The sequence below is a fragment of the Diabrotica virgifera genome, chromosome 3 (genome assembly GCF_917563875.1).
Source record: "Diabrotica virgifera virgifera chromosome 3, PGI_DIABVI_V3a".
NCBI lineage: Eukaryota > Metazoa > Arthropoda > Insecta > Coleoptera > Chrysomelidae > Diabrotica > Diabrotica virgifera.
Window position 1 is genome coordinate 244,068,126 of NC_065445.1, and position 26,659 is coordinate 244,094,784.

The 26,659-nt window shown below is 32.0% G+C and overlaps 1 protein-coding gene across 7 annotated transcripts in view; it reads left to right on the forward strand.

The window, feature by feature from the left end:
* The window catches only part of LOC114328266 (segment polarity protein dishevelled homolog DVL-3), a 119,411-nt gene that overhangs the window by 40,128 nt on the left and 52,624 nt on the right, over positions 1 to 26,659 (forward strand). For 6 of the 7 annotated variants that reach the window (XR_007697308.1, XR_007697309.1, XR_003652141.2 and 3 more), the window contains exon 10: positions 3,500 to 3,707. Coding sequence is in view for 2 of the 7 variants with exons in the window: in XM_028277077.2 (XP_028132878.1) it covers positions 3,500 to 3,707 (208 nt within the window). In the remaining 5 variants the exon portion in view is untranslated. Of the gene's footprint in view, positions 1 to 3,499; positions 3,708 to 10,172; positions 11,566 to 26,659 lie in introns of those variants that run through there. The other variant, XM_028277079.2, reaches the window with a different exon arrangement.

A 26,659-nucleotide genomic window follows, 5' to 3' on the forward strand; every position in this document is an offset into this window, starting at 1 on the left:
ATAAGAACAACATAGCATTCAGACATATCAAGGTCTGCAATGCCGGACTTTACACAGAAATCACAGTTCAAAGTGCCTTCTACTATGTAATAGCAAAAAGATGTTAAAATAATACAAGATGGACTGGACGGACAATGGACTGGTGGACATTGGACCATATTGTCGAATTGAAAACTTGCATCTCGTAAAAAAATTTGGTTTTTTCTATATTCACAAACAATATTTTTAAATAATAGCTTACTAAATTTCTGAAAATGATGTGTTTAAAGTGTGTTTATTTTAAGTGTTCTCAATACAAGTTTAACAAAATGTATATGTGAGTATTATTTTCATTCAACTAAACTCTTAATTACGAAAAATTAAACGTGTATGAAATATGCAATTTTGTCACATTTTGGCTATTTTTATGCCTTATGCGCGAACGGAAAATGATAAGAGATTTTAATAACACGGTTAAATTTAGTTAATATGGTTATTAAGAATGAGAAAATGAGCTATTACAAACGTATCCACGCTAAATTTAATCTGTTAAAAATTATCGCAAAAAATCAGTTTTTTACCAATCTCGGCAAATTTTATGGCTCATGCGCGAACGGAAGATATAAACCGATATTTTTTAAATTCTTACCCCTTTTTAGTCTCATACATTAGCAACTTTTCCGCGGTATTACGACTTGAAAAAAATAATTTTAGTTTTTTCGGCCCACCCTATTGTGCATTGCATAGTGTAGAATTCCTTCCCTTTTGTCTTCACTGCAGCATCCATCTGGCTTGCATATTGTAGAAGTCTTGGAGGTGTCACCAGAGAAATGGACCAATAAGTTTTCAATTTAAAAATCTTTTAGTAATATTTTTAATATTTTTCAATATTATTAATGTTGCTATTAGGATTGAAAACTTTACCTTTCAATTGCCAGATGACGCTAGTCACCTACTCCATACATGTCAGTTACAATGCGGGGATAAACTTTCATGGTTTGGTCACTTCGAGCAGAGAGCAGCAGGCCTACGCCTCTCCGATGATGACTCCAATAAGAGTCGAAAATCGTCGATTCAGAGTGCTGGACTGCGCTCCCTGTTCTAAGTGAAAAATAAGATTGTTTTGCCTTCGCATTGCAACTGAATAAAAAAGGTATACATTTTTATTTTTATTTTATCCATGTAAGCTTTTGATTTTAAGTAACCATATAGAAAAAAATCAAGTGCTGTAAGATCTGGAGATCTTGGAGGATCCAGTATCTGCGGTTTTGCCGATTTACTGTTACATATAATATAAACAGAAGGGTGCTTCATCCGACAAACGGATTTGACGAACGAATCGTGGATTTTTATTACATAAATTTTGCATTATTTCGCAAAACTGCATTTGGCGATCTGGATCATTCTCATTGGTGTCCCGGGCATTATAAACTTTATGCAGATGATATTTTTCTTTTTTTAATACACGTAAAACTGTTTTAGATGTGTTTGTATCAGCTGCAATTTGCCTTGCATTAATTTAAGGATTCTTTGCCACACTTAATACGTAAAAGTTTATATAATAATAAAAATAAAAATAGGATACCAAATGAGAGAAAAACAACTTAAAATAATCTGCTATGCAGTTGATGCAATACTAATGTCTCAAAGTAAATATGATTTACAACGCATGCTGCACCAATTTAACATAATCACCAGAAAATTTAACATGTTCATTTCCCCAAAAAAGACAAAATGCTTGGTTATAACAGCAAATCTAGTAAGATGTAAATTGGAGCTGGAGGGTCAGATAATCGAACAAGTGATGCAGTTTAAATATCTAGGCATTACACTATCTAGATACGGAAGGCTCGAAACAGAAGTTGAAGATCAAGTGAATAGAGCAAACAGTGCCACAGATTGCCTGAATGACACAATATGGAGAAATAAAAATATCGGAAAAGAAATTAAAGGCAGAATTTACACATCAGACCAATAATGATATACGCGGTAGAAAGAAACACGACCCGATACAGGGAGGACAAAAATATTTGTCGAAACAGCGGAGATAAAAACCCTTCGAAAAATCCATGGTAAGACTCTATGGGACAGAGCTAGAAGTGCAGATATACGAAGGAGGTGCAAGGTGGACAACATTAATAACTGGGTAAGAAGCAGAAGAATAGAATGGAGTGACCACGTAAACCGAACGGTAACAAATAGAGTAGTAAGGACAACGAGAGACGGTTCCCCAATACGAAGACGATCAGTGGGAAGACCACGAAAACGATGGAACGACAACTTGCTAGAGGCATATTGAAGAAACAGAGTTATGTCTTTACAAAAAGAAGAAGATGAAGAATTTTTTATATTACCATTTATTGCTACACGACCAGCATTTGTAACATGTTTCACGTGTTCAGTTTCTCTAAATTTCTTCTCAAGGCCTTATTTTATACTGTCCCTAGTTTGTCCTACGTTTCACGCATATGCACCGTAGTGGTTGAACTGGAATAATATTGTCTTTTGTGATGAATCCAGATTCGGTTTGGTGAAGGATGATGGCCGTGTAAGGCTGAGAGGCGACGTGGTGAAAGATGAGATCCTCAATTTTCTATGAAAAGACATGTGTATCACACTGTTGGAATTATGGTATGGAGAGCTATTGCCTGTAGAAGCAGGCTATCTTTGGTTTTTATCGGAGGAAGCATGCCCGTCGTACATTACATCCAGTAATATGTATTCACCCCAACGCACTTTCCAATGACTTAGGAATATTCACTTGTAGTATGTACTAACTCAATATAAATTACATATATATTACTGCATACAGGTTCTTTATTACAGCTGTAACAAAATGACACTTGCTATATAGGTCTGGATCCCGCGTATGAAAAAAAAGTTGATTAATAGCAAGCTGAAAATTTGTTAATAGCTTAACGGTGTCTAGTCGGACAAACGTTGATGTATGGGAACACTGCAACAGGGGAAGTTTAAATTGTGGAACAGGTTAAACATGTGGAACGTCAGATCACGAAAACGTCCCATGTATTTTGTCGGACAGAACTTCCAATTGATTTGTTACCCTTTCATTAAACTCTCATGCAAAAATCAGACTGATATTTGTCACCTGTCATAATTCCTGTCATGTTCTACGTGTTCCACTCATTAAAATGCCCAGTTGGTGATAAATAGCAGTCTGATTTTTGCAGGACAGTTTAATGAAAGGGTAACAAATTAATTGGAAGTTCTGTCCGACAAAATACATGGGACGTCTTCGTAGTCTGACGTTCCAAATTTTTAACCTGTTCCACAATTAAAACTTCCCCTGTTCAAGTGTTCCCATACATCAGTTTGTCCGACTAGACACCCTTAAGCTATTAAAAAATTTTCAGCTTGCTATTAATCAACTTTTTTTTTCATACGCGAGATCCAGACCTAATATATACTTCAGTGCTAATATAAAACTAAATAATATGTTAAAATTGAGGCGGTTTTGTCACAGTTTCTGTTATTCAATTATTTTATTCTTTTCTTTCAGTGTTATTACATATTCGGTGACCTTTGTTCAGCGATTACCAACCTCAAAATACAGGGTGATACAGATAGTGTGGGACCTTTACCAAATGTTCCTAACTACATGCCATATAGCGGTACATACAATCCACTGGAGTACATGCCGATGCCATTTTATAGTGAGAATACAGTATACGGTTACAATAAGGAAGAATCAGTGTTAAGTGGAAGCGGTAAGTTATTTCTTTTGTTGGTTATTTACTTTAATGAACGACTTATTTTTTCCTTTCAAAATGAGGTTTAGGATTTATTGTACATAATCTTTTCAGTCTCAAACACAGTGATTTAATTTTTTTTTAATTATACAGGGTATTTCATTGGGAAACGGAAATATTTGAATGGTGAATACAAGTCACTGTAGTATGGTATAACTAGACCCAAACCCAGACATCCAAAGTAAAAGTTATCCTCCAACACCAAACTGTTCTATATGGTCCACATAGTATTCAGAAAAAAGTCACACCATTTTGAGCGTCCTGTTTGGGGGGGAGAGGGGGGAGAAATCGGTAAATTCGTAGTTTTTTACGTTTTTCGTCAATATTTCTAAAACTATGCGGTTTAGCATGAACAACCTTCTATACAAAAATGTTCCACATTAAATTTAAAATAAAAAAGGTCCTATGCATAATCCTTCTAAAATGAACGGTTCAAAAGTTACGGAGGTAGTATAGTATAATTGGTCCAAAACGGGCCTAACCCAGACATCCAAATAGTCCAGAAAGCCACTGCGCATCCGCTAGGAAAAATATTCTAATTCGGATTTTTTGCACAATCTTACTCAAAAAGGACTCCTTTTAACAAATTTGCATGTTGCCAGGACCAAAAGGTGGTCAAAAATTTTTTAAACGTTTTTTTTTTTGTTTTTTTCCTAAAATTATTTTTTTTTGCGTGGAAAAAAGTTTTTTATGTTTTTTGGATGATGGTTTTTGGATGGTTAAAGTGAAGGTTTTTGATACTTTTTATATTCTTTGGGCAACTTATAGAAAATTTTTTTAACAGGATTGTGTTTTGTTAATAATATTTGCTATTTCAGTGGCCGATGATAGGTTAGTGATAAGCCCTTGAAGAAACGTCAACCTCACCACCCAAAATCATCATCGTTCATTTTAGAAGGATTATGCATAGGACCTTTTTTATTGCAAATTTAATGTAGAACATTTTTGTATACAAGGTTGTTCATGCTAAGCCGCATAGTTTTAGAAATATTGACGAAAAACCTAAAAAACTACGAATTTACCGATTTCTCCTCCCTCTTCCCCCAAAACCGACGCTCAAAATGGTGTGACTTTTTTCTGAACATTATGTGGACCATATAGAACAATTTGGTGTTGGAGGATAATTTTCACGTTGGATGTCTGAGTTATGGCATTATTTGGATCAATTATATCATACTACTGAGGCGGTTCCAGATATACTACAATTATTTACTCATCGATGTTTATAACCGAGTTACAGGGTGTTTTATCGATTTTGCCCATTTCTTTCTGGACCCATAACTTTAGAACCACCCTGTAAATTTTTTTGATATTTGGTACACATATGTCTCATTTAGAATCGAATCCATCCAGGTTCGGACTAAAAAAAATTATAAATTCATTGTGACCTTGAAACAACACCATGTATATTAACATTTTCAAAATTCGTTTGCATATCGATACCTAACGATACCTAAACTCCAAAACCTATCAACTGGTTTGTTCGATTTACAAAATTTTGGTCTCTTTTTATTTAGTATATGTATAAAGACCAAAATTGTGTAAATCGAACAAACTAGTTAAGATAAGAGGTTTTGGAGTTTAGGTATCGATATTTGAAAAGAGCACAAAAAACTAATAGGGCAGTCAATGAGGGTATTTGGCTCCGAATTCCATCCTACTACATCGATTTACTTGATATTTTCACAGTAAGTAGGGAATATCCCAAGAAACAAAGTCTACCCTATGCCGATGTGCGCTTTTATCTTGGGGGTGGTTCCCACCCCTTCTCGGGGGTGAATTTTAATTAAAAACTGTTCTATAATTATTTTTTGAAAACTCAATACTTTTTGGGTTATTCGTGGTTGAACATTGGTCATTTTCATTGAAAAAAAGAGACCTTTTCGGACGGATTTTTGCGAATACCTTAAAAACTATGAATCTGACAAAAAAACTAAATAAAATATTTCTGTAGGTTATAAAAAAACAATGAGATTCGTTCCTTTATAAATCTTCTAGGTAAAATACAAAGAGGGATATGGTAGGTAAGAAGAGTTTGTTTTTTTGCTGCATGCTCAAATCGGTGTATTTAACTTGAAATAACAGAGAAGCTGTCGATTTTAGGTGTATAATGACACTAATAAGTTTTGTAGCGCTTGAAAGAACCTTTAAAATGAGCAATACTAAATGCCGATTACATTCAAACTAAGCGAGATATTCTGCAAAAAAGTTGATGACTAATGTATTTTAAGAAGAAATGAGAAGCATATTTAACCCCTCATCCAACATAATTTGAATACATCGTTTTCCTTCTACAACACTTTCTATTATAGTGTTATTTCTATGTTCAAAAAGTTGAACTGGATTAAAATGAATGGTATTTGAAAAAAATAAGATCAAATTATAGAGCGCATTTTTAAATTTTCTTAAAAATCTTCCTTTTCCTCCATGTAACTCGAAAAAGATAAGAGATACGAAAAAAGATACCACACAAAAATGTAGTGCTCTTTCAGATAAAAATTTTCTTTTTATTTTTCGTTACTGTATCTTTTATCATTTTCAAGTTACATGGCGAAAAAGAAAGATTTTTAAGAAAATTTAAAAATGCTCTCTATAATTTGATCTTTTTTTTTTTCAAAAACCATTCATTTTAAACCCGTCCAACTTTTTGAACATAGAAATAACACTATAATAAAAGGTATTGTGGAAGAGAAACGATGCATTTACATTTTGGTGGATGGGGGTTAAAATTACTTCTCATTTTTTCTTGAAATACATTAGGTATCAATTTTGTTTGCAGCATATCTCGCTTGGTTTTAATGTAATGGACCTTTAATATAGCTCATTTTAAAGGTCTTTTCAAGAACTACAAAAGGTATTAGCAGCCTTATACATCTAAAATCGACCGTTTCTCTGTTATTTCAAGTTGAATACACCAATTTGAGAATGTACCAAAAAAACACCTATTTTCACCTACCATATCTCTTTTTGTATTATAACTAGAAGATTTATGAAGGCAAGCGTCTCTTTGTTTTTTTATAGCCTACAAAAATGTTTAATATAGTTTTTTTAGTTAGATGCATAGTTTTTAAGGTATTCGCAAAAAACCGTTCGAAAAGGTATTATGTTTCAATAAAAATGGCCAATTTTCAACTACGAATATCTCAAAAAGTATTGAGTTTTCAAAAAAAAATTATAGAACAGTTTTTTCTTAGAATTAGGTTCTCTAGCGAATTAAAAAATTTTCCACCCCTAAGAAGGGGTGGGAACCACCTCCAAGATAAAAGCACACATCGGCATAGGGTAGACTTTGAATTAGGAGATAAGTAGAGGCTAGGCCCAAAATTTCATTAAAATCCATGCAGTAGGATAGAATTCGGAGGTAATATCATGTTATTGCTCCCATTGACTGGCGTATAAGTTTAATGGTTCGCTTCAATTTTTTGGCCAGGCAATTTAATGACTTCAATTTTTAAATTGTCTGGCCAAAAAATTAAAGCAAACCATTAAACTTAGTTCTTTGTGCTCTTTTCAAATATGCAAATGAATTTTGAAAATTTCCATATACAGGGTGTTGTTTCAAGGTTACAATGAATTTATAATTTTTTTTAGTCCGGACCTGGATTTTTCCTGTGATTAGTAGTTGGATGATTTGGGTTCTAAATGAGACATATGTGTACCAAATATCAAAAAAATATACAGGGTGGTTCTAAAGTTATGGGTCCAGAAAAAAATGGACAAAATCGATAAAATACCCTGTAACTCGAATATCAACATCGGTGAGGCAATAAATGTGGTATATATAGAGCCGCCTCAATGACCTCTGTTTACCATTCAAATATTTCCGTTTCCCCATGAAACACCCTGTACAATAAAATTATAAAAACATTCCTTTATTTTTCATAGAAATTTAGTCAATCAGCCCTCCCTCTTAACGATGCGGGATCCGCCACTGCTTATTTGATGCTATCAACTCGATAATAATTTTAACAGTTTAATTATGAACGTTTTAGAGTTTTATTATGAACGTTTATGTGGAAATCATATGACAAGGAAAGAATATTTTTTAATTATTAAAATTTATTTTTATCTGATTTGATTTTTAGTAAACAAGATGTTACATAATATGTAAATATTATATATGTATCACTTATTTTTTACATGGAGAGTAACAAAAAAATACTTGACTATTGTTAATCAAATATGCTAAAGTTGGTAAACATATTTTATCGGTTTTCTTAATTTTTAGTGCTTAATTTTCACTACTCTTCTGTCCTTACGGATTTGTCGTTTGTTTACTGAATTGTGCTTTAAATATCTTATGCCCAATACAAATTAGTAGTTATACAGTGAGCACGTAAAGTTTGGAATAAATTAATTTTTTCACGAATGGGCAATTTTGGAAATAAATCCTAAAACAGGTCAATTTTTATTTTTAATTTACGGCTTTTTGGCATATATATCATAATAGTGACGTCACCCATCTGGGCGTGATGACGTCATGAATGAGTTTTTTAAGTGAGAATAGGTCGTGTGATAGCTCATTTGAAAGGCAATTCAATCCTGTATTCAGTAATATAAACATTAACATAATTATTTATACAGGATGTCAAAAAATTTTTTTGATTAAATTTATTGACATAAAAAGAAGAATGTGTGTAATTTATTTAATTTAAAATACATTTTACTGCTATCAGAAAACACGAAAAAATGTTCATTTGACAAATAAATATTGTTTTTTGCATAAATTTAATATTAAAGCAGCCACCCAGCTGCCTCTTGACATATTAAACATTTAATTTAAGCGAAAAGCAATGATTATTTTTTAAATCAACATTTTTTTCTGTTTTCTGAAAGCAGTAAGATGTATTTTGAATTAAATAAATTACATACATTCTTCTTTTTATGTCAATAAATTTAATTAAAATTTTTTTTGTTGGACACCCTGTATAAATAATTATGTTATTGTTTATATTATTGAATAGAGAATTGAATAACCTTTCAAATGAGCTATCAAACGACCCCTGTTCTTATTTAAATAAATCATCAATGACGTCATCCCGCCCAGATGGGTAACGTCACTAGTATGATATATATGCCAAAAAGTCGTAATTTAAAAATAAAAATTGACCTGTTTCGGGATTTTTGTCCAAAATGATCCATTCTCGAGAAAATGTTATTCCAACCTTTACGTGCTCACTGTATAAGATTTGTATTTTTTTTTATTTAGCTAATGCCTCGGCAATTAATGGCCATTGGCATGAGATTTGTATTTGATTAGCTCTTGATACAGTCTTTATAGTATTTTATTTTTGAAAGCATTTATGGAATAACTAAAAATAAAATAAATTAAATTAAAATGAAATAATATAAAATAAAATAGGTAAATTTAATTTACATAAATTAAAATAAAATAATTTAAAAAATAATATAATTTTTTTCTTGCTATGTATAATCTACAAGATTGACACGAGGACCAGACGCTTTTGCTGCTTATAAATTCATTCATCCAAAATATTTACATTTCACGAATTGTTTGTGTCTCAGTAAGAACATGTTAAGGTATATGTGAAATGTATTCGCCATTGTAAATGCATGTTAGTAGGAAAATTAGTTTGAATGGGAAAAATTGAGTATTTTAATATAGTGAGACAATTATTTAAGAATTATTGCAAAACTTATTTTAATTTTTATCGTTGATCCACTAGGCTGTTAAAAAAGTTTTGCGGTTCGATAAGAGAGAGCTTTGCTACTAAAGCAAAAGTCAGAGTTAGAATGCAGTGTTAGTCTTACAGCGCGCGTGGATGCCGCTCATGTCGGCACAGTGGTTGGTGCGTAGATACAACCGTAGACAATAATTGTTTTGTGCGCGTATATTCCAGTGCTATGATTCTTAAATCCAGTCCTAATGCACCGCTCGGAGCAAACCGGCAACGTAGTCGGCCGTTCTCCGGTAAGAAATACGTTGCCCTATGCTACCTGCACTGCATTCTAACTGTGGCTTCTACTTTAGCCTAATTTTTTTTGTATGTTGGTATACTCTTCATATAAACCAGCATATACAGCTACAGCTTAAAGATTTCTTCAAAAGGAAATAATAGAATTAATTATTTTTTATAATTATTATGATATTTGTTCTCGTAATTAACTTTTTAAATACTTTAAACATTTTTTTTCTAAATTGATGTATAAATTTTAATGTTCATTTTAAAAAATGATTTAACTTTTTATGTGTATTTTTAAAAATATGTACGTAAATTTTTATTTTTAATATTCGTAGATAAGTAGTAATAATTGATGGTATATACAAGTGATTTCAGTGATATTTTGGTGATAAAAACAGTAAACGCTAGTTGTAGTTTTCGGACATACTTGTCCTTCTAGTATAGGTATGTAGTATCTTTGACAAACAAAACATCAGAATATAAAACCCTTCTTTTTCAGATGTTCTGTTGATTCAGTCCTCGTGAGGGTTCGATGTGGACGATATTGAAAATTCAAGTTTTATTGCCTGGAACTTTTTGACTTAACGCAAGAATACTTCAGTATAAGTAGCATATTGAAATTGTGGATGACTTTTATTTTAATATGCTACTTTACGAGTCACTTTTATTACTTTCACCATTTTTCTTATTTAGTTTTTGTATATTAATGTTTTTATACGACCAGATTAATTGCTAGGTTACAAAATAAGCTGTGTCTATTTCAGGTATGTGTACAATATTATTGCATCATTTATTATCGTACACAGAAATTTAGGCATATTAAGCGCTACATGAAAAATATTTGCCAAAAAGACTTTCAAAAGATTCCTCATCCTCGTCCACTATATTTGCTACTTAAGTTTTGAGAACAAGTAAAAAATACTCTACCTGGAGATCAGTATATATTTTGACATGTGTAAATAATGTTTCGAAGCATTTATCCACTCTAACCAGATATCATTTTAAAACACACGTTTTTGTTGCGCCAACCACTCTTTCAAACATCTAAAAAAGTTAATCAACCATTTTGTTTTCGATGGGCGTGAATAAAAAACGTGACTTGGTAGAGAAAGTCGTCCATATTTTCATTTTACAAAATTAGTAGTTATTTGAAACGTCTGCTGTGACCCAAAAACGAGTGAAATGTTAAACAGAATGGACAGTTCTGTCTTAACATGTACTGATGGCATGTATGTGCTTTCCAAGAAACAAGTCAGACGTGCTTCGATTCGATTGCTTTTGTTCCATTCTTATCGAAAGACCCACACAGTCGCCCACTGTTAATTGGATGAAGTTCTGCATAAAGGAACCAACCCACATTTTTTTCGATTATAAAAATTCGTATTCTATAAAATGCAAAACAGAACCAACCTATTTATGTGCGTAGTCGCTCCATCTGTGGGATAGTACCTTTACGTATACACTAAAACGCAGTTACAGAATTCTGCATAAAGCAACCAAAGCGGTTGGTTCCTTTATGCAAATTTCATACTTTGTTATTCCACATGGTTCCGGAAATCTGCATAAAGGAACCAAAGGAGTTGGTTCTTGTGGTGGAACACACAATCACATAAACAAGTTATAATGAGGAATTTAAAAAATAATCCTAAAATCAAAAATCGTTGCAAGTACTTATTACATTTTGAAAAAGCATATTTTATCAAAAATAATCCTAGAATTTTTTGTAATACGCCATTTTAAAGTAAACAGAATAAGCTTTCTTTTTTATTATATATAGATATTTTTTTTAATGGCATGGACTTTATGTCATTCAGCCAGTCACAACATGAGTATTAGTATCATAGTGTTTTTATTATATAGGTAATATACAGGGTGAGTTTTTAGTGCGGGATCGGTCGATAATTCCATTACGGTATAGAATATCGAAAAAAGTTATTTAGAAAAAATGTAGGCAATGATATTCTCCACGCTTGGAAAATATGTCCCTTTCTACAGGGTGATCAATAACAGCGTAGTATACCAAACATATAATTTTTTAAATGGAACACCCTATATATTTTTTCATATTTATATTCCCCTCATAATTCTTATTCATATAATATAGGGTTTTGCATTACTATACAGAGTATTTAACAAGTTATGACCATTTTTATTTCTAAATCCCTATGAGATTAACACCCTGTATATAAAGAAGTAATTCATAGACAATAATTTGTTTTATGTAGTAAGATAAACAATGTACTGTAGTTTTTAAATTAAGTCCAATTGAAATCATTGACGAATGTTTGTATACAGGGTGAACTACAAAACCAAATTACGATTTTCTCTATTTTTTTAAATGGATCACCCTATATTTTATTTTTCAAAAATATTGTATTTATTATACTCTTTCATTTTTATATAGCATTCCCTATATCTAAACTTATTACTTTCGGAGATATTTTTAGTTTTCTTCAACTTTCGGGAATACATTCAATTTTTCTAGTAGAAATAAGTTGGTATTGAATGATAATTAAACAAAATTATTTTTATTCAATAAATCACTAACACAAAATATAAACCATAGCAATATGCAATGAATGTATCAATAAATGTGATATTAAGGAATTATCATATTTCTCTAATATACAAGAATCATACAATTCCTACAAAAAAAATATAGGTATGTTGTGTATAATAAAATTACAAGATTATTTTTATTTAATAAACAACTCACACAAAACATAAATCTAAAACAATATACAACTAATTTAATAGTTTTTAGATTATTATATCAACAGCATTCTAAGCCAAGAAGTTTTTAGTAACACATTCCTAATAGCAGATTGTGACCCGCAGTTATTAATAATATAATTTTCATATTAAATTTCATTAATATGCATCAATAAGAAATCCCTACTTTGTTAACACTCAAACTAGGTGATCTATAAATGTTTAAGGTGATATTGTTAGAGATTATGATGTGATTGGTCCACATTTTTTGACGGTTGAGGTTTTTATACGAGGGTGCTCCAGTTCTTCCAAAATTGATTTTTTTCAAGTGGGGCCATATAAAAAACCTTGTATACCAGAAGCATCCAACAACGCTTGATGATATGAAAAATAGAATAAAAGAAGCTTTTAATAATATTGACTTACAAAAATGTTAGAAATGTGGCTCGGTCATTTGAATATCGGTTACAAAATGGCATAGACGTTGAAAGTGGTCATTTTCAACATTTACTTTAGACTTATATCCTTAACATCACATTAATTGGTACATTCATTAAATTTTGTTATGGTTTATTATTTTTTTGTTAGTTATTTATTGAATGAAAATATTTGTTATATTATTACATAATAGTTATTTGTTAAGTTATTTATATTTATAAGAATAATTGAATGTATTCCCGGCAAATGAAGAAAACTAAAAATATCTCAGAAACTAATAAGTTTAGGTATAGGAGATGCTATATAAAAATGAAAGAGTATCATAAATACAATATTTCAAAAAATAAAATATAGGGTGATCTATTAAAAAAAATTGAGAAAATCGTAATTTTGTTTTGTAGTTTAAAAGTGCTTATAAAAATGAATGTTCTACTAAAAAATTCTTGGCTTAGAATGCTGTTGATATACCAATCTAAAAACTGTTACATCAGTTGTATATTGTTTTGATTTATATTTCATGTAAGTTATTTATTGAATAAAAGTAATCTTGTTATATTTTTATATACAATACAAAGTTTTTTTTGTAGGAATTTTACGATTCTTGTATATTAGGGAAATATGATAATTTCTTAATATCACATTTATTGGTATATTCACTGCATATTGCTATGGTTTATATTTTGTGTTAGTTGTTTATCTAATAAAAATAATGTTGTTTAATTATCACTCAATACTAACTTATTTCTACTAGAAAAATTTAATGTATTCCCGAAATTTGAAGAAAACTAAAAATATCTCGGAAAGCAATCAGTTTAGATATAGGGAATGCTATATAAAAATGAAAGAGTATATTAAATACAATAATGTTGAAAAGTAAAATATAGGGTGATCCATTTAAAAAAATAGAGAAAATCGTAATTTGGTTTTGTAGTTCACCCTGTATACAAATATTCGTCAATGATGTGAATTGGACTTAATTTAAAAACTACAGTATATTGTTTATCTTATTACATAAAACAAATTATTGTCTACGAATTACTTCTTTATATACAGGGTGTTAATCTCATAGTGATTTCGAAATAAAAATGGTCATAACTTGTTAAATACTCTGTATAGTAATGCAAAACCATATATTATATGAACAAGAATTATGAGGGGAATAAAAATATGAAAAAATATATAGGGTGTCCCATTTAAAAAATTATATGTTTGATATACCACGCAGTTACTGATCACCCTGTATAAATGGACATATTTTCCAAGCGTTGAGAGTATCATTGCCTACATTTTTTTTAAATAACTTTTCTCGATATTTTATACCATAATGGAGTTATCGACCGATCCCACACTAAAAACTCACCCTGTATATACCTAAATGTAAAAAAAGTTATAATGGGAAATTTTAAAAATAATCGTAAAAAATATAAAAACTCGTTAAAAGTATAAAGTCTTGAAAAAGATAACCTCTTTAAAAGAAGTCGTACAACATTATACAGTAGAACATTTTAAAGGTAATTGATTTCTATTCCTCTTACATGTACCATTGCACATGTCTAAAGTTACGTAGAAAAAAGTTACAGAACAATATTTGCGAAATAACAAGGAAAATTGCCCAAAATTTCTGTGAGTGGCGAACTTTGAAAAATCATATTTCGAAAACTGTGAATCCTAATGACCTCTACCAAACATTATTTTAAAGATAAAATATGAAAGTTTTTTTCCGCGAAGCAATGTCTATACCTATATCCCCGTGGACAAAAGTTATGGGACAAAAAACAAAAATTTTTTCTTTTGGGTTTCTTTGTGCTTTTTCTTTTGAATATATTTTTGTAAAAAAAAGTACGAGTATCTTTGACTTTAAAAAGTTATATTTAGATAGGAAATTTAACCAGGAACAATTTTTATGTAGAAGTGTTTGTACCAAAAATGCATAGAACTCACCCTAATGTAACCTGTGCCCAGGGACTAATTCATCCATTTCTCAAAAACGCACCCTTTAAATGGTAGCACTCCGCGGTTTTTTCATATATAGAGATTCATTGACCATATGAAATAATAAAACCCCGTTAACGTTGTAGTTCCTTTTTATAGTACATAATAGCCTATTTAGGATTTAGCAAGAAAAGAGATTTGTTCACATTCTCGTTCAAACAGATACTACGTTGAAGAAAATGCATTGTGTGCTTTATATATTGAGACAGATATTAAATGAGCTTCTCGGTAAAGAAGCAGACATTAACGTGAGTTATAAAGTGAAAAATATTCTTCTCAACGAAATAGAAGTATATACAGTCGGAAAAATGAAAGAATACCCATGAACGATCACATCAATCACTTATTTTGTACTTGCTATCTTTTTCTATAACAAACGTTTGTTATTTATAGAAAAAGACAGCAAATACAAAATAAGTGATTGATGTGATCGTTCATGGGTATTCTTTCATTTTTCCGACTGTATATATTCAAATGAAGTATAATAAAAGTAGGTGGGAGTAGCTTTCGACCCTGTAAAGATATGATAATAAAAATAATAGTATTCAATATTTCTTCGTAATAATTTTGTAATAATCCTTGGATATATGAAAACATGTCAAAAAAAATTAAAAATTAATTAAAGTTTGTTAAGGTGGACTTTGCATGGTGCTACAGCATCTCTTTATGTCGTTCTCATTTATTTTTTAATTTATTTATAACTATTTTTTAGCATGTGCTATCAACTTAATTTGAAAACATGTCAAAAAATATCAATTAACAATACAAAAATAAGAAAAATGGTTTAAAGTTTATTAAGCTAGACTTTGCATGGTGCTACAGCATCTTTTTATGTCGTTTTTATTTATTTTTTAAATTATTTATAACTTTTTAGCATGTGCTATCAACTTAAATGTCTCTACTTGCCTAAATTTAGTTTTTAGAATTTTTTTCATAAACGAACCAATAAGAGATTTGAACTAGTTTTAACCTGTGAACCCATTTTTGGTTCCTCCTCGGTATTTATCTAGTTCCTCTTCACTATTTAGTGTAGGTTTTTATTGTTATTTTAACGGTCCTCTTTGTACCAAAAATATTTTATCTAAATCCAAATTTTTTTGGTTTAGCCACTGCATCATGCAGTGGCTCATTTAACTCTTTTCGTCACACTAGGAATTGGGATAATTCCAGATTTGATTTTTTTAGCGAAAGGCAGAATTCTGCCGTGAATATTTTCATCGAAATCAAAATTCTTCAATTTACGTTAAAGATCCTAGTGGAATCCTAAAGTGAAAAATTAAAAAAATTAAAATTAAAAAAATAAATAAATACAAAAACTGGTTCAGTCTCATTTTGGTTTGTTTAAAGTACTTTTAAAGATTTTGCCCCATCGTTAAGTGTAGTAAATTATTTTTTAAATTAATATTTATTTATACTAGTAATAAATTTAAAATTCGCGGGAAACGGTACTAAATTAATTATAGTTTTTTTATAGTTTCTATTTAATTGTAACAATGAGGCAGAATTTTTATTTGTCCATACAAAATCGCAATTTGAATGTGTTGAGATACAGTTGGTCCCAAACACTTTTTTCAGTGCGTCAATAATTTTAACGTCATATATTATATGACGTTAAATATCAATATTTATATAAATATTTGCCAGAATATTAATATTTAAAATATTTTAGGGAAAAAATAAATAAATATGATATCAAATTTCACTATACAATGTCCGAATACCAATGACATAAAATATTTATATTTACGTCGTTGACTTTCTAACCTAGAATTACAAAATTGTCATTTTATCCGTTAACATGTAAAACTACTGTCACGATAAATTACTTTTGTTTCAAAATTATCTTTATTCGCTTCATGAATTGGTTATCTATTTAGAGTACTGCAATTGTCAACCAATTATACATCTCTACGTATAAGTTGCTTTAATAAGGAAATACCCTTCAACGAATACATAATTTTCGAAATTCTATGTATAATAATCACGGACGTACGTTTTTTTCTGTCACTTCGAGATTAATGCGTTAGAGTGAATTCTACAAACAATGACGCTCTGAAAAAAGGGCTTTGGGATCCACTGTACAATGTTTGCATTTATGAATCGTTTTTACGGTAAGTTAGGAATTACGTCACTAAATGATAAATGCAGTTTTAGTACGTCAGTACTTAAGATACATTGAAGGCTCTATTTTTCTATGTAATGAACTAATATGTAGTTAACACGTTATAAACTGATTTATGAACTTTGCTTACATATTAATAGAGGCATGTTGCAATATTTACATTATAAAAGCGGTAAATAGAATGGAAAATATGGCAGTCAGAATGTCGGAATACGTAGAGATAATATATTTAAGAACAAACTGCATTGTCAGCAAGACAAAATCCAGATATATATGTACAAGCTCGAAACAGTTAAAACATCGCGAGCAAAGATGAAAAAGGAAAACATCACAGAACAAGATGACGAAAACAAGAAACGAAGAACTATTGCAGAACTATCACGTAGAGACAAAGTAAGGAATGTTAACACACGAGAGATACAATTATTCAAAGGGAGGTTAGGTTAACGCTAAGACTATATCGCAATTCGGAAGGTCATAAAATGAACCACCAAAGAATAGCAAAAAAAAAGCAGATGTTGATAACCAAGAAACCTCTTCACCGATGATACGAAAGCTGAATATCAGAAATTTGCAAAGAGCTGTAGTTACGGAAACATTCACATAAAAATGTGCTCTGCTATTTCTTCTTCTATAATCTGCATAGGTCATCATCTGCCAATTCCATCAGCTGCAACTGCCTATTCAGCTTACAGTGCCCTGTTAGCAAATTTATTATGGCTTTGACTGTTTTCCTGTCTTTACTTATTAGGCCTGCCGTAAATTTTGCCGCGAATGTTCTGTAATGAACTGTTTCGCCTGTCTTTGTCATGGGGAATTTCTCCACCATTCCAGAGTTTTGTGAACTACCCACTTTCATTAGTTTTGAACATTCGTTCCGGTCCAACGAATAGTATTGATGAGCCTTCTTAGGTCATTTCATCTGCTTTTTCATTTTCCTTATGACCCTCGTGCCTAAGTACCCAGGCTGTCGCAACCTTGCTACGGTCTCTTGGTTTATTTAAGGCACCCACACTTTCCCATAGTAGCTTACAATTGACCTCTACAGATTTGAGTGGCTTAAACGCTGCCTGGCTATGTGTGTAGATGGCAGTTATTGAACGGTACGTTCTTTTCTTCTTCTACGGCACTACAGCCCAAATTGGGCTGGCCTCCTTCATTTTTTGCCTCCAGCCTTGCTTGTCTGTGGCTGCTCTTCTCCATACACGGACTCCTAAAAGGACTTGTGCGTCGCTGTTTACTGTGTCTTCCCAGCGCTTTCTTGGCTTTCCAACCGGTCTCTCCCTGCATTCTAGCATTCAGTGCTCTTTTTGGTAGCCTATCCTCTCCCATTCTTATCACATGCCCGGCCCATTGCATTCTTTGTATTCTAATGATGTCTGACAGGGGTGTTTCCTTATAGAGTTGATAAAGCTCGTTGTTGTATCGACTTCTGAAGATTCCGTTTTCCCTCACAGGTCCTAGTATTCTCCTCAGTACTTTCCTTTCGAATGTGTCGAGTTTGTTTTTGGATGTTTCTTTCAGGACCCAGGCTTCACTGCCATAGCATGTTATTGGTCGAATTAAGGTTTTATAGATTCTCATCTTTGTATTTCGGTGGACACTTTTAGACCGAAATATATGGGAGAGGGCAAAATAAGCTATGTTTGCCTGCGTTATTCTCTTCCGTATTTCTCCATCTTCTGATCCGTCGGCATATATTTCTACTCCCAGGTATGTAAACTTTCCAACCGTTTCAATGTCATCTTCATGTATAATGTTTTGTGGGGCTATATTTCTTCTCGTCTGAGTCATTATTTTTGTTTTTTCTGTGTTAATTTCCAGACCTAGCATTTTTGTTTGTGTTTTTAACCATGCGTATGTTTTCTGTGCTCCTGTTGATGTTCTACTCATAATATTAATATCATCGGCATAAGCGGCCAGTTGAACCGTCGGTTGGTCAGTAGGTTTCCTTGTCCAGTTTGCATTTGCCTTACCGCATACTCCAGTGCCAGGTTAAACAATGTTGGGGCCAGCCCATCTCCCTGCTTTAGCCCCTGCGAAATTGCGTTTTTTTCTGCGTTTCTATTTCTTCCACGCAGTTATGAATTGCCGTTATTTCCGCCTGGAAAATTATCGGGAAATGTATCCCTTGATTTGTCCCTACTATACCGGCTTCTAGACCTCCGATGATTTTGAGCCATCCGTGTACCTGATAGCTTCCGCTTGTATGGGTACACATTCCTTCCAGTCTTCCCTGCCTGGTATATTAATTTTGAATTTACTGTCAAGGCTATATCTCGTAGCTATTCTAATGGGTTCCCAATTACAATATCTGCTTTTAGTTCCTCGATTAGCTTTCTATTGACAGCGCTATGCGCTTGGTTTAGTATTGCTAACTATGTATTAACCAGATCTAGCTTCGCCCTGTATAAAGATATAAAGTGGTGGTAGATTCAACAGGACTTCGCAGAACCCCGTTGTAGGAGTTGTTGTATTACTTAGTAGCCTTATTTCTCCCACTTGCTGCGTCTTTGTCCTACCACGTCACATACCCATCGGTTATTATTGGTCTTATAGCCCTTGTGTATACCTATTGAGTCATTTTCGGATTGAGCCCCATACTATTCGACTCACATATGGCGTCTTCAGATATGAAATATTTTGGCAGTAACTACTTTTTGTGGTTTTTGATATTTTACTTCAGGAAATAGTAAAAAATGACGCAATTCCCAACAAGCAGTAAAAGCCTTATACAGTGAGCACGTAAAAGTTGGAATAAATTCATTTTCTCGAGAATGGACGATTTTGGAAAAAAATCCTGAAACAGGTCAATTTTTATACGACTTTTTGGCATAATATATATTATATATTATACTAGTGACGTCACCCTTCTGGGCGTGATGACGTCATCGATTATTTTTTTAAATGGGAATAGGGGTCATGTGATAGCTCATTTGAAAGGTAATTTAATTCTCTATTCAGTAATATAAACATTTACATAATTATTTAGGGGGTCCAAAATAAAAATTTTTAATTAAATTTATTGTCATAAAAAGAAGAATGCATGTAATTTATTTAGTTCAAAATACATTTTACTGCTCTCAGAAAACAGAGAAAAATGTTTATTTGAAAAATTATCATTGCTTTTCGCTTAAATGAAATGTTCAAACTGTCAAGAGGAAGGTGGGTGGTGGCTTTAATATTGAGTTTAAGCAAAAAACAATATTTATTTGTCAAATAAACATTATTTCCTGTTTTCTGATAACAGTAAAATGTATATTGAGTTAAATAAATTACACACATTCTTCTTTTTATGCCAATAAATTTAATTCAAAAATTTTTTTTGGGCACCCATGTTAATGTTTATATTACTGGATAGAGAATTGAGTTACCTTTCAAATATCACACGACCATTATTCTAATTTAAAAAAATTATAGATTGCGTCATCACGCCCAGATGGGTGACATCACTAGTGTGATACATATGCCAAAAAGTCAAAATTTAAAAATAAAAATTGACCTGTTTCAATTTGATTTTTCTCCAAAATCGTCCATTCTCGAGAAAATGAATTTATTCCAACCTTTACGTGCTCACTGTATATAGGGTGAGGCAGATAAAGGGCCTATTAAAAATATCTCGAGAACTAAAGGCAACTGGATTATGAAAATTGGAATAAGGGGGTTTTGAAGAGTGATCTATTTAATGAAAATATTTTCATCTATTTGGTACTTCCGGTTATACCGGAAGTTGCTTATAACTTCGTTTTTTTAAATGGGACACCCTGTATATTTTTACATTTTTGGATTTTCCTCGATTTCTTCTTTCTTAAAATATAACGTTTTGTAACATTATACAGGGTAGGTTAAAAAATATTCATACCCTGTAGGATTATAGTAGTTTGACATAATAAACTCTATTTATGTTCAAATGATTTTTAATATAGTCTACTTTTGTTAACAATTATTAGTATAGATAAATTTTTAATTTTAGTATACAGGGTGGGTCGAAACTCGGAATGAGTATTTTCTGAGTTTTCTTAAATGGAACACCCTATATTTTAGTATTGTAATGAAATTATATTTCATGGTACTTTTTTACTTCTTAAGCATTCCCTATACCTAACTGCTTTAATTTGTGCTTAATTGTTAATCGTACCAACAGTCTTAACTTCGTTAGTATTTTGATATCTCAACCATTATTGCCAATTTTAAGTATCAGTCTAGATTAATATGTATTTATTTGCAAAAAATTATTTGTGATTGAATATTTTCACGGCCAACCTAATACAATTTCACATATTTTGTGTTGCAATTAATGTTTGGCTTGAATCACCAATAACTCACAAATTAAAGCAGTTAGGTATAGGTATAAGAAATTAAAAAGTACCATAAAATAACATCTCATTACAATACTAAAATACAGGGTGTTCCAATTAAGAAAACTCAGAAAATACTCATTCCGAGTTTCGACCAGCCCTGTATACTAAAATGAAAAATTTAACTATACCAATAATTCCTAACAATAGTAGACTATATTAAAAATCAACATAAATAGAGTTTATTATGTCAAACTACTACAATCTTACAGGGTGCGAATGTTGCTACGAAATTAATAAGAAAACGTTATTATCTTTAACCTACCTTGTATAATATTACAAAACCTTATATTCTAAGAAAGAAGAAATCTAGGAGAATCCAAAAATGTAAAAATATACAGGATGTCCCATTTAAAAAAACGAAGTTACAATCAACTTCCGGTATAACCGGAAGTAGCAAAGAGACCAAAATATTTTCATTAAATAGTTCACACCTCAAAACCCCTATATTCCAATTTTCAAGATTTTCTTACCTTTAGTTCTCGAGATATTTCTAATAGGCCCTTTATCTGCTTCACCCTGTATGTATTTAATGTTTAGTTAGCATTGAATTTTTATGCTTAGAATGTGCCAATGTTTGTAATACCTTAAAGACTTAATGTATAGTACTATTAATGATAACTAAAAATGTTATATAGGTGTGCCAAATACATTGTACAATGATATTATTATATTTTGTTAACTTAATAAATAAAAAACTATATCGTTAATAATAAAAATAAAGTGTTGCATCCTCCTTCATTTATTTGTGTCACACGAATGTATGCATGTCGCAAAATATTGGTAAATGCGCATTTATGTTATTGCATGTTCGCTTCCTGGTACTTCACTTCCGGTACCTTCAAATAGTAAATCCGAAAATAAAAATTAATAATATTATCAAGAAGTGTAGGCTTTCAAGAAAATTATTTTGTAATGTTACATCGTTTGGTTTGGCATTATTTCGTCTATGACTGCAGCAACGTGGCGATGTGGCAGGCATGATAACTGTCTTTCACTAACTGATAAACTGCTTCTACAGTTGAGTACACGAGTATTTACCCGTGCGTCATCATTTAAAGCATACGAAATAAGTCGGACATTTATTAAACGCAACAACAAGTGACAGAAAGTGGGTATTATTCCGATCACGGGTTATAGTATAAAATTTGACGTTATCAAATAAATAGAATGTCAAATTTAAGTTTTGCTTTAAAATTTTGGTGCATAATTACAGCTACATTTGAAGTAGCTCAATAAATTATTTTATTATCATTGATAAATAAACAATTTATAAAAAAATTCAATAACATACTATTTTCTTTTTGTTATTTTATTCACTTTGGCGGACTATTAACCACAAACATTCCTTAACTGTGTCAATGAGGTTAGCTTTGTACGTTGTCAAAATTAATCGTAAAATAACATAAACTACCATAAAATTTCAAACTCCAATATAAAATTAGTTGTGAAAACAACTGTTTGTATACTATAAAAAACTTCAAAATGCAAAAATTCGACAAAATAACAGCAAAAAATTCAACAAACTGACAGCCACAAAGGTAAACAAAAAAACGTCAGAAATTGTATTTAAAATATGTGAAAACATCACCAATCGTCTTTTTTTTTACCTATCTCTTTTCAATGTACTGAGTCTAGATCGTTCATAAAAAACATGTGTTTTTACTTAATAACAGGCGGTAGCTGGTTTGTCATTAGTTTCATACATGGAAGAGAATGATGCTAGATAAAAAGTATGTGTTTAATCTCGCCAGGTATTAATGACGCACGGGTAAAGACTCGTGGACTCAAGTGTAGAATATGTGCTCTTAGACGAAGGCGTTTAGCACAAAATAAATAGATTTTTAAATACAGCGCCTAGCAATTTTCAACTTTTTGCATTATCTTCAGGATTTTTTTTTTTTTTTGTAAGCATTTATTAACCATCAGAATTACATATTCTATAAGCTAATTTGATAACAAGTACAATAACATATATCAATGTATCATTGTACACTAAAATGGCGTTATGAGGTACATCACCCAGCGGTTTCACCTCCGTTTCAGCGAAGATCTATGGGCCATAATCTTCGCAATCTTCTGTTGTTTAGTGGCTGCAGTAATAATAATATTAATTGGTTGGGGTGGTCTTCCAATTTCTCGTGATGTCTGTTGGCTCTTTCTTGAATTACTGTGCTGACTAACGGGATGTTTAGGTCTGTATGAAGGGTTTGGTTGGAAATGTACCATGGGGCATTTGCGATGGTGCGTAGAATTTTTGATTGAGTTCTTTGGATAATTTTTGTGTTTGATTTGCTGGCACAACTCCATAGTTCTATACCGTACGTCCATATAGGTTTGATGACTGTTTTATAAATCAGCAGTTTGTTCTCAATTGAGAGTCGAGATTTTCTACCTATAAGCCAATTAATTTCTTTCACTCTCAACTCAATTTGTTTCTTCTTCTTTAAAATGTGTTGTTTCCAGTTTAATTTAGAATCAAGATGAAGCCCCAGGTATTTGACGATGTTCTGTTGTGGTATGTTGACTTGATTAAGGCTAATATTTGGGCATTGGTCTTTCCTTAGTGTGAAAGTTATATGTGTTGACTTAGTTTCATTAACTTTTATCTTCCATTTCTTTAACCACTGTCCAATTTGGTCTAGGTGTTCTTGAAGTTTTAATACTGCAGCTCTTGGATCCTCTTCAGTTGCAAATATTGCTGTGTCATCAGCGAAAGTTCCAATGGTGGTTTGTGGAGAGGTTGGTAAATCAGATGTGTACAGTACATAAAGAAGTGGACCCAATATACTACCTTGTGGGACTCCTGATTGAATTTTGTTACGGTTTGATAGTTCATCCTCCACTTTAGTTTCAAATTCTCTGTGATTTAGATATGATTTTAGTAAGTAGTAGTATTTGTTGGGTAGGGATTTTTTGATTTTATAAAGTAATCCTGGGTGCCATACTTTATCAAATGCTTGGCTGATGTCCAGAAAAGCTACTGTGCAATACTGTTTATTGTCCAAAGCTCTATTAATTACATTTGATATGCGATGGCATTGTTGCACTGTAGAATGACCTCAGGATGATGTCAAGAAAAAGTTTACTATAGAAAAATGGACGGAAATGTATTGTTGCATTTTAAAGTGCATAAAATGCATCCAAAAGTGCATAAACGTGTCAAAAAAGGTGTACGGGGGTTTTTGGAGTCGTTGAAGATGAATACGCCATTAGAACCGACCACCGGAGCACCTGGTACCCAGGTTCACTGCTAAGGTACGTCATCTGGAGGTTCGAGGGTTTTCGGGACTAAATTGATGCAAACAGATCACTCGGGTTTTTTTGGATTGCTGAACAAGAATACGCCATCACCCCGGTGTACCTGTTGCCGAAAAACCCTTCAAACTCCAGAAGATAACATGCATTAGCAGTGACCTTGGGCACCAGGTGGTCCGGGGGTCAGTCTTGATGGCGTATTCGTATTCAGCCTAGTAATATATATGCATGCATTCAGTGCCAAAAACCTTCGAATCTTCAGAAGATAACGTCCTTAGCAGTGATCTTGGTCAGCAACCCCAAAAAAACCACCTGTAATCTGTTTGCATCAATTTAGTGCCGAAATCACTCGAAATTACAGAAGATGACGAGACCCCTAGAAACCAGTTGCTCCGGGTGTCGTTCTGATGGCATACTCGTTTTCAGCAACCCCAAAAAGACCCCGAGAAATCTGTTGGCATCAATTTAATGCCGAAAATCCTCAAAACTCCAGAAGATGACGTGCCTTAGCAGTGAGACTGGGTACCAGGTGCTTCGGTGGTCGGTTCTGATGGCGTATTCATCTTCAGCGACCCCAAAAACCCCCTGTAACAAAATCTTGGCCTTAATACAATTCCTTTGACATGTTTATGCACTTTTGGATGCATTGTGTGCACTTTAAAATGCAATTATGCATTAGGATGGGTCGAAAAAAAAATAGTGTTTCATTTTTTAATCGCTATACCGCGGAAAACTTGCCTTTGGGGTATATAAGTAAAATGCAAAGTAAAATAAAGTTATATATTAAACCCCCAGCTAGCGCATCATACTTAAAATTTAGTTTTTTTCAGAAATCAAGACTTTCAATTATTTTTACAATCTTTAGCCAATAATATTTAAACGTGCTATAGTGAAAACTGTTTAGTTAATAGTTTAAAAAATAGGAAATAAATTTGAAACAGACAATATCTTTTAATTTGTAGTAGTAGTCCTGTCGCCAGGGGGGGGGGTACAACCGCCTCCTTAATTCAGATGGACTTACCCAAGTTTTTTTTATATATCTTGACCCGCAGAATACGAATTTTTTGGGTAACAATTGATCAGGATGTCGATAAGATTGTTATAGACAAAGATCTTGAGGAATTACATAACAGTGATTTCTCGCAAAACATGTTTTCAATGATTTCTCATTTAAAATCGAACGAGTAGGTAGAGTAGCTACAAGTGCAAGCGAGGCAATTTCTACGTAGCATGCGTTAAAACGCATGTATTAGGCACGGTAAACACTATGTGTTTATAGCTTTGTTTAACAATAAAAAAATTAATTTTTAGCAATGCAAATAATCAAAACCGATATAATTTGACTTAAACTTTCAAATGAGGTTCAAAAATTGCAATTTCTCGATTTTTTAAAAGTTCAACCGCGGTTATCTCGAAAACTATGCATTCTACGAAAAAAAAAAATGTTTTGTTTTGCGAGAAATCGCTGTTACGTAATTCCTCAAGTTCTTTGTCTATAACAATCTTATCGACATCCGGATCAACTGTTACCCAAAAAATTCGTATTCTACGGATCAAAATATATAAAAAAAAAAACTTGGGTAAGTCCATCTGAATTAAGGAGGCCGTTGTACCCCCCTTGGCGACAGGACTATAGCGCAAAATACTCAAAAATTGTTAAAATTCACATATTAGCACCTTAAAAGAAGGTGTGGTCTAGTATGTTGTGTTGGTTGTTAATAGCACAATACATTTTTTGTTCTTTTACTTTACACCCCATTTAATTGGAATATAATTATTATAGTGTGTTTAAACTTATAAAGTATATAAATAAAACAACTTATAATTTTAATAACATGTTTAATTGAAACAAAAAAGAAACCAAATTGTAGCCAAACAATGTCAACAAATTAAATTAAATTTTGACTTTAGGAAGAGTCTTTTACTCATTATTTCTGAGTGGCTACGTTGAAGGTGCGCTTACTGTCAAACTTTGGCATCGAAGCTCTGGATGCTACGGCAGATCTTATGAAACCATCTCATTACTTAGTACCGACGACTTTTTTAGATGCTTCAGTCACTAACTTGACGTAGCGTTCCCCGGCTTGAGTATGACATGGAAATTTT